The sequence below is a fragment of the Sphaeramia orbicularis genome, chromosome 10, assembly GCF_902148855.1.
Source record: "Sphaeramia orbicularis chromosome 10, fSphaOr1.1, whole genome shotgun sequence".
Taxonomy (NCBI): domain Eukaryota; kingdom Metazoa; phylum Chordata; class Actinopteri; order Kurtiformes; family Apogonidae; genus Sphaeramia; species Sphaeramia orbicularis.
In genome coordinates, this window is record NC_043966.1 from 14,105,939 (window position 1) to 14,118,294 (window position 12,356).

The 12,356-nt window shown below is 34.9% G+C and overlaps 2 protein-coding genes across 10 annotated transcripts in view; one reads left to right on the forward strand and one right to left on the reverse strand.

The window, feature by feature from the left end:
* The window catches only part of LOC115426912 (LIM and calponin homology domains-containing protein 1), a 105,334-nt gene extending 101,487 nt beyond the window's left edge, over window positions 1–3,847 (reverse strand). For all 8 annotated transcript variants that reach the window (XM_030145176.1, XM_030145169.1, XM_030145170.1 and 5 more), the window contains exon 1: window positions 3,551–3,847. In XM_030145176.1, coding sequence (XP_030001036.1) covers window positions 3,551–3,652 — 102 coding nt within the window. In that variant the 5' untranslated portion in view covers window positions 3,653–3,847. The remainder of the gene's footprint in view (window positions 1–3,550) is intronic.
* A 3,008-nt stretch (window positions 3,848–6,855) lies between these two features.
* On the forward strand, window positions 6,856–11,706 carry LOC115427337 (transmembrane O-methyltransferase homolog). Of its 2 annotated transcripts, none has more exons than XM_030145853.1 (4): window positions 6,856–6,989; window positions 8,484–8,747; window positions 10,953–11,146; window positions 11,248–11,706. In XM_030145853.1, exons 2-4 carry the CDS (start codon window positions 8,492–8,494, stop codon window positions 11,566–11,568), a joined length of 771 nt encoding a protein of 256 aa, XP_030001713.1. In that variant the 5' UTR covers window positions 6,856–6,989; window positions 8,484–8,491; the 3' UTR covers window positions 11,569–11,706. The 2 variants fall into 2 exon arrangements, with proteins under 2 accessions (XP_030001713.1, XP_030001714.1); XM_030145854.1 differs by having other exon boundaries at window positions 8,548–8,747.
* Window positions 11,707–12,356: the final 650 nt, after the last annotated feature.

Consider the following 12,356-nt stretch of genomic DNA (forward strand, 5'->3'; position numbering starts at 1 on the left):
GCAGGTGGGATTCATTACTAAGACACACATTATTTGACTATGGACCAGGGTTCATCTCACCTTGACAAAAAAGCCCAAAATGGACAAAAAAAAGACACTTCTTGTGACAAGGACTTTTCCCATATTTTGTGGTCACCTTAGTTGCAACCAGCAACGTCACTACATATTATACACTCAACCTTTAATAAAATTTAAGTGATAATTAAGATTACTATTATGGGTCTTTGTTTCCACTCAAAACAGATGGGATTTGTTACTGCAATCATTTCTGTCAATAAAAGTACAAATCTAAAATTAAATAGAGGTAAGAACACAACACAACACAGACAAAGACAGATGTTTAGTTTCAGAATCAACATGCACTGCTGGGTGTGGATGACAGGGTGTACACAATGCACATAAACCACACAATACATGAGGACGGTGCATGTTTTGATTTGCCACTATATGGATCAGCCTCAGGTCACAACAACACTCTATATGTCACAGCAGGTAAATGTAAGCAAATGTGACCGTTTTTGACTGATGCTTTGTGTTGTTTCATTCATTGAAGAACCAGTGACCTGTCTCTGGTCCCTGAGGTGAAGACTGTCACCAGGTGTGTACAGGCAATGAAATCAGTCCCCACAGAGGGAGGGGGAGACAGAACAACAAAAGAGGAGTGGTATCAGTTCCCTTCTGCCTTTTCAGCTTTCAGCCATGCAGATTCTAGGTCAGTAGTGGCTTTTTAAAGACATGATATGGGCCTCCCAGGAGTTCAGTGCTGCTAAATAAGCCTGAAATATCGTCTGACACTCTTAAAGAGGATGTGTCATTTTTAATACTACCCTGAGATGTCACACATACATGCATTGGACTGAACATCGTTTCTTGATGCATGTCAGGCAAAGTATGTAGTAGTAACTTGCAGGTAAGATATGCAAGGTTGAAAGCTCTAAAAAATATTAAATAGACATAAGTTATTACAGTTAGCGTTCAATGACTTAACGCTTTTCAAAAGTGATGAACTGGATCTGTGCGATAAAACAACACTGATAGCAACTGTTACACACTGACACATCAGAGACAATTAAAGAAAATTAAAGTGTTTGTTAGGTTCATTTAAATGCATTACATAGAGAGCACCATGAAACCACGCAACAAACATGTAAAATCCTCAGTTGCATGAACAAGCTCCCATCTTGGTTCATAAATAGGTAAACATGTCTTCTAATAACGAAGCAATACCACTACTGAAACACAAGCAGCCAATCATTTCATTGTTCTGTTGTTTGGTAGCTGGTGAATAGTAGTATCTGCTGGTAAAACATGAGGGACAAACCACTTTTAAGTCACACACAGCTGCAAAGTTATGGCTAAGCCAGCTAGCTGTAGATTTACTGTTTATAGTCTTCTATAAACTGGTAAAACAGCAGCTGCTATGAAAAACTGACTGTAACATCATCCGAAAGAAACAGAATGGCGTACAATCGACCTGAACGCTATTACAACCAAATGATAAACATTAACATGAAGATACTAAATATGGTAGTATACATTTATGATCTTTCACTATATTGTAAGTAAAATTCACCTTTTTTTTTTCAATTTTTCATTACAAATGATCAATATTAACTTATGTGAAGCATTTTAACATGGTACATTTTCAGCAGCACCACCTAGCCCCAAGCTTACCAACTGTACAACATTTGGCCTACTTTGCTATTTACACTTGAGACCCTGCAGTTAAAGAGTACAGTCTGGGAAAATAACTGTAGAAAACAGCACTCACTTGGTTTAGATGATATGACTGTATATATAATATGATTATAAAAATGTGTCTACTGGTAGAGATTTGGAAAAACTTTTTCTACCAGTAGGATACAGGATTTTGTGACATTTCATGGTCCTGCAAATCTAGCTGCCTCACAATGTAACATGATTTGGACTGCAAGAAAATATTAAAATGTCACAAAGTACATATGGCTAATTTAAATAATTTTAATGTTGAGTTCACAGAATAATTATACAAAATTACATAGTGATCATATGACCCAATAGATGATAAATAATAAGTGATGTGATAGCTCCCTGATTACAAATGGCTTTCAGGGTAGTAACAAATTCCCATAAATGCAACATGACAATTAATTAGCTAGTCGAATGCCTTTTAAGAGTAAAAAGTCTGGGGTCCAAATACCTCCTGTGTAAAAAGGCCCCATAACCTCTACCTACAATCCTGCAGCACTAAATCAGCTTTAACTAAAGTCCATTGACACAGTGGGCTTTAAATCAGATTTTTATGGCTTTAAGTAAATCTACACAGCTATGACTGCATTCCATCGACAGGCAGCCGTCAGTGTTTTGAAGGCTGACAAGAGGACAGCCCAATGCAGGATGACAAAGTCAAATGCAACGGGGGCAGGCAAGTGTCGTGATTGAAATTCTCCCAGAACAAAACCTCGCTTGTGTGATTATTGTTCTGCAGACTCGCAATGAAGCAAAAATCCATTCCACATGATGCATTCATTGTTTTCAGCCAAACACGCACCAGGCCCCACAGCAGCCATAGCTACTGTACAATAGCCTTACCTAAAAACAACTGAAAGCCTGCAGCAACATATAAGGAGGTACAGTGCAAATATGAGCTCTATCAAACAGATTAATTAAGAAATCGTTTCTATTTCAGCAAATTTTTTGGCTCACAAGTTAGACACCTGATTACTCAAACACACCAGGTCCCTGATGTTATCCCTTAAAGTCCCACAACTATTTTTGTCACAACTTCCAAGTAATTGTCTTTCCCAAATGAATTATTAGTATTTATAAAATTATCATCTGCATTTTGCATTTCTAAGTGAAAATCCAATATTTTCCTGTATTTAATTTACTAACCATGTAGATGTACATACAACCTCAGAGTGAATTCAAATATAAGAAAAGAATAAAAAGAAAAGTAAAAGCGACCTCTTCCGCAAAATATATCATTACAAAAGCAAGTGTCTACAACCACTGTCATTTCTTCAACTACATGGATTTTACTAGTAAATCAATGTTGCAGAAGATGACAATATTCCCACATTTACAACAGAGACTCTGAATGTCCAAATGGGTCATATCTGATGATGATGAAAAGATGAGAAACTGTTACACCGGAATTATTTACATGTTTATAAAAATAGTGGACAAGCAGTTATATTAAAGATTTTAGATCAGTTAGAGGCTTTTGGTCAGCAGCGGATGTTTGGGTCTTTATGGGATATACAAATGATGCAGCAAGAATATTAAATAATATTCACTGCAACTAATGCAATCAATACAACAGAAATGCACAGGAGCCACTGAAAACCACAACATGAACTTCATCCAGATATCGCTGAGTCAAATGATAACTGGTCTGAGTCACCTTTCAACAGGTGACTAAGCAAAAAAAAAAAAAAATCAAACAGCAGACACTGACAGTAACTAAGGCCACTAAATGACAACAAAACACTTGTGAGATTGTGCCACATGCGTCAGTGCAGATAAGTTGACGCAGTGAATGAGCCCTGTGCTGACTCTGGTCTCTTACCTCTATCCATTTCTGCGCCTCTTGAAACGCGCTGTCTGCGGCCGACTCGGTCCCAGGATGATGCTGATGACACTGTCCTATGTCTGCAACCGGACTGGCCATTGGCGAAGACGCTCTGCTGTCCAAGTGTGAAACCCTGCAAACTGCGTAAACACAGCTCTGTGCCGCTTTATTCCAACGGGACTATTCGTAGTGTGCGTCCTTCTGTCTGTTCTTCTTCGTCGGTTGTAGGTGTAGCAGCAGCAGCAGCAGCAGCACCGGCGAGGCGAGCGGACCAGTTGCTGCTTTCCCGTTGGAGTCTGTGAGCAGACAACCAGCGGCAAGTTACACACAGACACACAACTGTGGACGTTTAAGTATTTCCGGTTATAGCCCTCTAAATAAAAGCTTCATACGGAACTACTGCACCCAAGACACGCAATTTTACGCAAAATACGGAATGACTACTAAAACATGGTTCATTGCACTACTTCCCTACTTCATAAATGTATTTTTACCCTGTCATTATTTGTTTTAACCAAGGTTTGCAAACTTGTTCAGGTTACTCTGAATATAGCTGTAGCGTTAGGTTAGTCAGCTAACTAAAAGCTTTTTAACTGAAAAAGGCTGGATATAGGCAAAAGATAACCGATACTTAACATAATTACTTCACCCATGACCTTGCCTTATAAACATTTTAATTTGGTCGCTAAGTAGCTTTAGGCACCAAATACGATATGTTTGCAATAACAGTTCGCATCAAGTAAGCTAACCACCGCGAGTTGAATTAATTATTAGCCTTTCCTTTAGTCAGAAAATAAGCTAACTTACTATCAGCTTACCGACTTAAATAAAAACTGGATAGAAGATAACTAATATTCAACAAAAGTACTTTACCCATGTCCTTATAAAAGTTTTCATTTGGTTGGTAAGTAGGTTTAAGCACCAAATACGACATTTTTGCATTAGCTGTTAATTAGTATCAAGCAATCTAGCCACTAATTTTTACCGCTAGCTACATTAATTAACGTTTCCTCCTGTCAAAAAATGGTTAACCTATTTACATATCTATTTATCTACTCATTTAATTAAAAGATAGACGGAAGATAACTAACATTTATCAAAAGTAATTCACCCATGACTTTGCTTTATAACACTTTTCAATAGGTTGCTGAGTAAGTTTAGGCTCCAAATATTTTCCAATTAAATATTAGCACAAAGCGAGCTAGCATAACAGTGTTTCCCGCTCGCGCTACCCTAGCTGCATTAATTACGTCAGTGTCAGAAAATTAGCTAAGTCTAAGATAATTTCATATCCGTTTACTCACTTAAATACTGACTTAATACTGACCACGCTTCCATTTTGAACATATTTTGTCCAGTTACTTCTTTAACCTTAACTGTAATCAGTGTTGTAGGAAATATTATTTCCCGGAAAAATATATCAAGGTACGTCGTCCTCTTTTTCTTCTTCCTTTGCTTGTAATTGCGGTTGGCAGCCAACTGAAAGGTACATTTACCGCCACCTAGTGGACTGGAGTGTAAACGGAAATGAACAGAAAACTTATTATTATTATTATTATTATTATTATTATTATTATTATTATTATTATTATAACAAAAATAGAAGATAGATAGATAGATAGATAGATAGATAGATAGATAGATAGATAGATAGATAGATAGATAGATAGATAGATAGATAGATAGATAGATAGATAGAGGAAGCAATGATTTTCCACAGCTTTGATGAGGGAGCTCCTGGAAGGTTTGTTAAGGTATCAAGGTGCATTTGTGTGTAATCTCCATTTGTAGCAGTAGATTGAATTATATTTACTGTTTTGACCCACTCCTCTGTAATCCATTCATGCTCTTATTTTGAGTGCACTCTCTCGTTTCTTCCTGTAGTTGCATGGCTGTTGTGTAAATTGACTCAAACTTGTTTGCAGACCGCAGTATGAATCGGACTAGTGGCCAAAAATACACGGAGCATCTCCTATCCACCGCAGCCAATGAGGGCAGTAACACACTGGGGATCTCACACACCCACTTCACCCACTTCACTATATGGGACAGAAGAGACAGAACAGAACCCACTGATATAGAACCAGTCAGTCTGAGGGGATCACTGCATTTTGACCTGTATTCATTATAATTAATATTTAAAAACTACCTGTTTTCGTTTAATGCTATTTCATGTCATCATGTAGACTCAGTTACCATAGGACTACATTTGACCTGATTTATGGTTTTTGTATTTTATTGTATAAAATGTCAACTAAAAATTATCATTGGTATTTAGAGATATAATTGTCATTAGTTTTTTTTTTGTTCATGTAGGTCATATATTGCATCAGTTATTTAGCATTTTGGATTAAACTGTGGGCTTTGTGACAATAGAGAGATGTTTTGCTTGCAAATCTCATGCAGTAAATTCTGTAAAATCAGTTCAAATGTATTTAGTGTTCATGGAAAGTACATAGTCAGAATGAAGCTGAAAAATAACCAAATAACCTTCTCATCACAGGCTTGGAGATATTCTTACATCTTTGCTGACCTCTTGTGGTAAAATGACAAACTGCCAAGAAGTGCGACAGTTGGTTTTTCCAGTCTGTAGTGTGTTCTACAACTGTACTCATGTGTGTATTTGTACAAAGATTGATAATACTCTGAACTTGACACGTGAGTTAATATTAGACTCTATTGTGTTACAAGTATGGTTAGATCATAAGTCTTCTGACTGGTGTGCACATTCAAATACAATGATCCAGGAGACATTTATCCATTTATTTCAGGGACGGAGAATGTAGATGAATGGATAGGCGATAATTTTATACAATAAACTCACAAAAATCAACTTATGTGCAGGCATATCAAAGAATAAGTAACGACACCACCACCACCACCACCACCAACAACAACAACAACAACAACAACATAATAATAATAATAATAATAATAATAATAATAATAATAATAATAATAAATGCAACTCTTTCCCCTTTTAACACCTTGCCTCATTTAAAGGTTTCAACATCATCACACAGGTTTCTAGAACAGTTTTGTCCAATAAATTATGTGTCATCCTATAAAACATTTTGGCAGATTCATTTCACACAAACCTACTGATTTGCATAGAACACACCAGTCCTCAAATGACCCCTCCCCCTTCTCTAAACTCCTCCCTCTGTGCTGACAGGTGAGTCTCCTCGCTCCTCCTGTTCTCACACAGTTGATATTTAATCTGTGGATTCATCAGTGTCTGTGTTCTCATCTCAGTCATCTGGATACCAAAACCGTTTAGTGATCTTATTTCACACTGTTTTCCTCTGATAGAACTGATGGTTAATTGTTCTGTTTGTGAACTGTTCACATACACATACATCTGCTCACCCACTGAACTGAACTGAACTGAAGGACCAGCTGTGTTTGACAGGACACTTGGACGACAAGTTGGAAGGTATTTATCTACCATTTTATTTATTTATTCTTCCTTCTCTCTGAAGAAATAAGTTACGTTCTCTATTAAATGATCAATTTTCTGTTTTAACATAGAATATGATAAACTCTGAACCTACTAAAGTAAGTAGCTGTGCATGCCTACTGATGAAATATTGTTTTCACTGTGACCAATGGAAAGATTAGTTTGAGTGAAACTTCGAGTATATTTGGATTGGATATTTTAAACAAAATGGAGCCCTGAAGATAAAGTATGTTTTATAAAAAATAATGTTTAAGACACTGAAATGTTATCATTACTGGACAGAAAAAGTCCGAATGCCTTTATTGTCATTGTACAAAAAGATTATATACAATGAAATTTGTGTGTCTATATGTAGTCACTGCTGGGCTAGATTAAATTATGTGGTAAATAAATAAATAAGTTAAAAAAAAAAAAAAAAAAAAGAGCCCTCTACTCCTACATTCAAAACCAAGGCTACACCAGCAAGAAGAATAAATCAGTTAGTACTCATTGCACATAAAATGAGTACTTCTTCCAATTATATACTTACTGAATACTTAGAATGCATAAATATTTTAAATCCATATTGCACATGAACATATTTTTGCATATTTGGCAGTATCATTCAATACAAACATTACACAATGTCAAACATTACGTTTATCATTTGTCATTAAAACCCCTTACTATTCAAACTACTTATTCTGCATCTCATATAGAACATTGATTTTTGCTTTTACAATGTAGGACTTGAATCATTTTAGTGGAATATGACAAGAAATGAAAAAAGATCAGTTATTGCGCCAGCAGGGGGTACTAAAGTCCAGTATTTATATATGTGTGTTCAGCTGTACATGTACCTGTTGAGGGTTTTTCATCCAAAGGAGAATTGCATCAACCTGATTATTTACAACAAATTAGTTCTAGGACATACAGCCCAAAAAAATTATCATCATAATAAGAATTTTTACTATAGTTGGTGTTGTTAACTGTCATGATGGATGTGAAGTCATTATTTCTTTCCAGTTTAAAGGCAGATTTTTGGTGTTTATAAAAAAACAAAAAACAAAACAATAAAATAACTATATATTTTTTCCATTATGATTCTTAAGGGTCAGAAATGAAAAATACATCACAATGTAAAACAGAGCTAAAAAGACCAGAAAATATATTGCAGTAGCGATAGTTATTATGACATAAAATAATGTTGAAATAAACAAAACCTCGGATCTCAGCAGAAAATAATTAAAATATACAAATTATATTGTACTTTGTCTGGGCTAGGTGGGTGATCAGGATAAATGTAAAAAAAAAAAGTTCAAAATATAACTCTTAAACTTTTATGCTGAATATTTTTTCTTAGCATTAAAAGAAAAAAAAAAAGATCAAAACAGATCATTTTACATTATGATATCAAATTAGATCATGATAATTACTGTAATTATTTTAAAGGACTGTGAAAACTGTCCAAATGTGCTTTTCCTCCCTCAGTGTCTAAGATGTGGCTGATGGCTGTTTCCATCTCTCTGGTTCCTGTCGTCATCATGGTTTCCAGTTGTTTTCGTGTTAAAGTGTGTTCCCTGTGCCATCGAGCTCAGGCCTGGGCTCGGTGGCTGATCTGGGGGAGGGTCTGTGTGAGGAGCACCTATGCCTTTGTATTCTCCAACTGTACCCACGGCAAACCTGACAGCGTCCTGGAGACCTTTGACCTCTACTCGAAAATGTACCCATCTGTCTGCATCGGCCCACAAGTTGGTCAGTTGAATCACTTTTTTTTTAACAGTAATTACTTATAGTAAAAGGTGCATAATAATAATAATAATAATAATAATAATAATAATAATAATAATAATAATAATATATTTATAGGTGCCTTTCTTGGCACTCAAGGACACCGTACAGTAAAACAGTAGAATAAAACTTAATTTGTTCTTCTTTATCATGAAATATAAACTTCAATCAATTCTTAATCTGAACACATACCAGACAGGATTTTGTCCATATTGAGAATGATTTCTATGTGGTATAATCTGCCTGCACCATTATAATCTACTAATTCATTATCTTCAATAAAAAAAACCTTGAAAAAGTCTCTAATTGACAGAAATATTTAACCTGTTATGTATTTTCAAATTAGTTCACAATTTCAGTGTCTTATATTTCAGTATTTTCTTGTTTTTGTTTTTTTTTTGTTTTTTTTTTTATTGTCGATTACAGTAAATTTAATATCTGTGGATTGTGAATCCAACCAGATATTAAACATCATAATCTTTCATCTGATTTTTTTTTTTTTAAACATTTTGTTTTATAATTTATGGACCAAACAACTGATTGATGATAAGCATTAAAGGAAGTAACCAACAATCTTATCAACAGAGATACTTATCCTAGCTGGATGCAGTGCTATTACAGTCATTATTCATGTAATCGTGTTTTATCCTTGACCCTTTAACCCTGCATGTATTTTATTGTAATCTATATATACGTGTGAACACAAATCTTTCGCTCATTTGTACATTTCTATCAATTTTGCATTACCTCTACACAAACTTGATTTTGCTAAAATCCTTTATTATTACTAATATTACTTCTATAGCTATTACATATAACATTGGTATATATGAACGATTAAACTACATCTAAGAAAAAAGGTCAAGCTCAAGTCAATTATCTGATTTACAGTTCTAGTCTTGTTTCATTTACTATGGTTCTTTCATTAATGTCAACTGAAATATGCGACTATGTTTGTAGGGAAAGTGACAAAGTGACAGCTCATGGCAAAAACAGCTGATAACTCTGACCTCAAGTGTTTTTGTTTTGTTTGTTTGTTTTTTGTCACAGAAACAGATGGTAACAGATAACAAATCTGTCTTCCCAGATAAGCAACTAGTCAGAATCACTAGTGTGGCTTAGTTAAATTCTGGTATTTTATGATATTACATAGTTATAGACACATATTGTGCTTTAAAGAATCATTCTGTCAGGTTTTAAGGCTTAATAAAATACTCTTTGAATCAATTAAGTTTCATTTAAATTTGGCATCTTCTTTGAAGTTTTCTGCTCCCTTGTTGAAAAATTCAGATGTAAGCATCTAAATAGCGTCAGTCTCCTTTGTTGAATTTATCTGCTGAGCTCTAGATGTTTCCTGCTTCTGTAAATGTGCTGATGGCTGCAGTTTCCATGTACACTGCAAAAATCAAAATCTTACCAAGTGTAATTTTCCCACTTCTAGTCAAAATTTCTCATCACACTTAAAATAAGATAGAATTACCTAAAGAGAAACTTTTCAGTGAGATATAAGAACTTATTTTTACACAATAGAGCTTGAAAATTATATTTCAAGAAATCTTACCAAGATAATTTTCATTTTTTCCATTTTTTGCTTGATTCAAGTTTTGTTTTGCTTTTTTTTTTTTTTTTTTTTTTTTGCTTAATTCAAGCAAAATAAATAAATAAATAAATAAATAAATAAATAAATAAAAAATCTGCCAGTGGAACAAGTGAAAATTATCTTGGTAAGATTTCTTGAAATAAGATTTTCAAGATCTATTGTCTAAAAATAAGTTTTTATATCTCACTGAAAAGTTACTCTTTAGGTGATTATGTCTTATTTTAAGTGTGATGAGATATTTTGACTAGAACTGAGAAAAACACACTTGGTAAGACTTTGATTTATTCCAGTGTAACATTATAGAAGCTGAAATTTTGATTAGAATTGACTTAAAAATATTTGTAAAGTCACACATCTTGGTGTCAGGTCCACCCTTCAGATTCAGATTTTTGTGAGCATGAGCAGATAAATGTAATAAAACCCTGCGCAGACATTATTCAGACATAATGAAAGACAAAAGTTACACTCAATTAACACTGAAAATTGATTATGAGAGCACAGAGTGTAAATAAGACACTCATCATTCAGGCTAAAATCACTTGCATACCCTCTTTTCCTGTTACATGTAGGTGAGGTGTTGGATGATGTGATGAGGCGTGTTGGTCCTTCCATGGTCCTGGAGCTGGGGATGCATTGTGCTTATAGTTCTGTCCGCCTGCTTCGTCTGCTGCCCCCCGGTGGCAGACTAATCACAGTGGAGATAGACCCATTCACAGCTGATCTAGGGGAGGAAATTATACTTGTGGCAGGCTTCAAAGACCAGGTAAACAGAAGGATGATCATGTTTTCACTACCCACATCCTAATAAAGGAGAATATAAATCAAAACACATCGTATAATTAACTTGATTTGATTTTTTCGCAGTTTCAAGTGTTGCCACTGAGTTCAGGTGAGGCCATCCTATCATTACGTGAACTTTTAGCACCTCAAAAAGGGGGTTTCAGTCTGGTGCTGATGGACCATGACCCTGTGCTGTACCTTAAAGACCTGCTGAGCCTTGAAGCTGAGGGGCTCCTCTGTCCAATTGGGTGCTCTATCATCCTGATCCACAGAGACCGGAGAGCTGACAGTGTCAAAAATATCCTGGATTACATCAGAACTAAAGCACAATGCTACCAGATCAAGACTGAGATCCAGATTATGACTGAGATCTGCTATAAAAGTGCAGGCACAATGGTAGAGTGAGTAGTAAAGTCTATAGCACTATATGTGTGCATTTGGTATTTTATGAGCCAATAGTGTTTCTACATCATGTTTGTTACTTCATCTCTTATGGTTAGTTTGTAGATGAAAAATGTGTGCCAAATAAAAAAAGATATACTGCAATTTGTCGAAGTATTTTTTTTTAGCAGCGGTGACTTTAGGTATGATGCTTTACAAAAAATGTTGACAGAAGCTGATTCTTATCATTGGAATTATGCATTTTCAAACATTTCCCTGTGGTCTACATAAACTGTAAATGCTATTCTTGGGTCTCAATTCTTCATTAACCCTTTCATGCATACTGGTCACTACAGTGAACAGTTATTCTCCAGCTTTTCTCTTATATATTCATGGGTTTTGTTGTTTTAGTTCCATATCAGCCAACACAGTGGATGCCTGATGCATCATCTCATAATACACTGTAATTCATACCATTACTGTAACTTTGCAGTAACATGTATTAAATCACTTGGTAATTGTTATTTGACTATAATCAACAGTTTTCTTAATAAAAAATAAATAAAATAAAATTTTTGCATATTGTCTGCCTGAAGTTAGTAATAACTAGTATTAGAGTATGTTAAAATGTGAGAAAACATCAGATTAGCTGCATGAAAAATGTTTTCATTTCATAGTTTTCACGCAGTTTATCACTTTCTGATGATGGGTTTTAAATACATGTTTTTTTGATTCAAAAACTGGTGTCCAGCTGAGTGGACATTTTTGTAACTCCATGAAAAATAGGTTCATAAAAAAATTTCAATCGCATT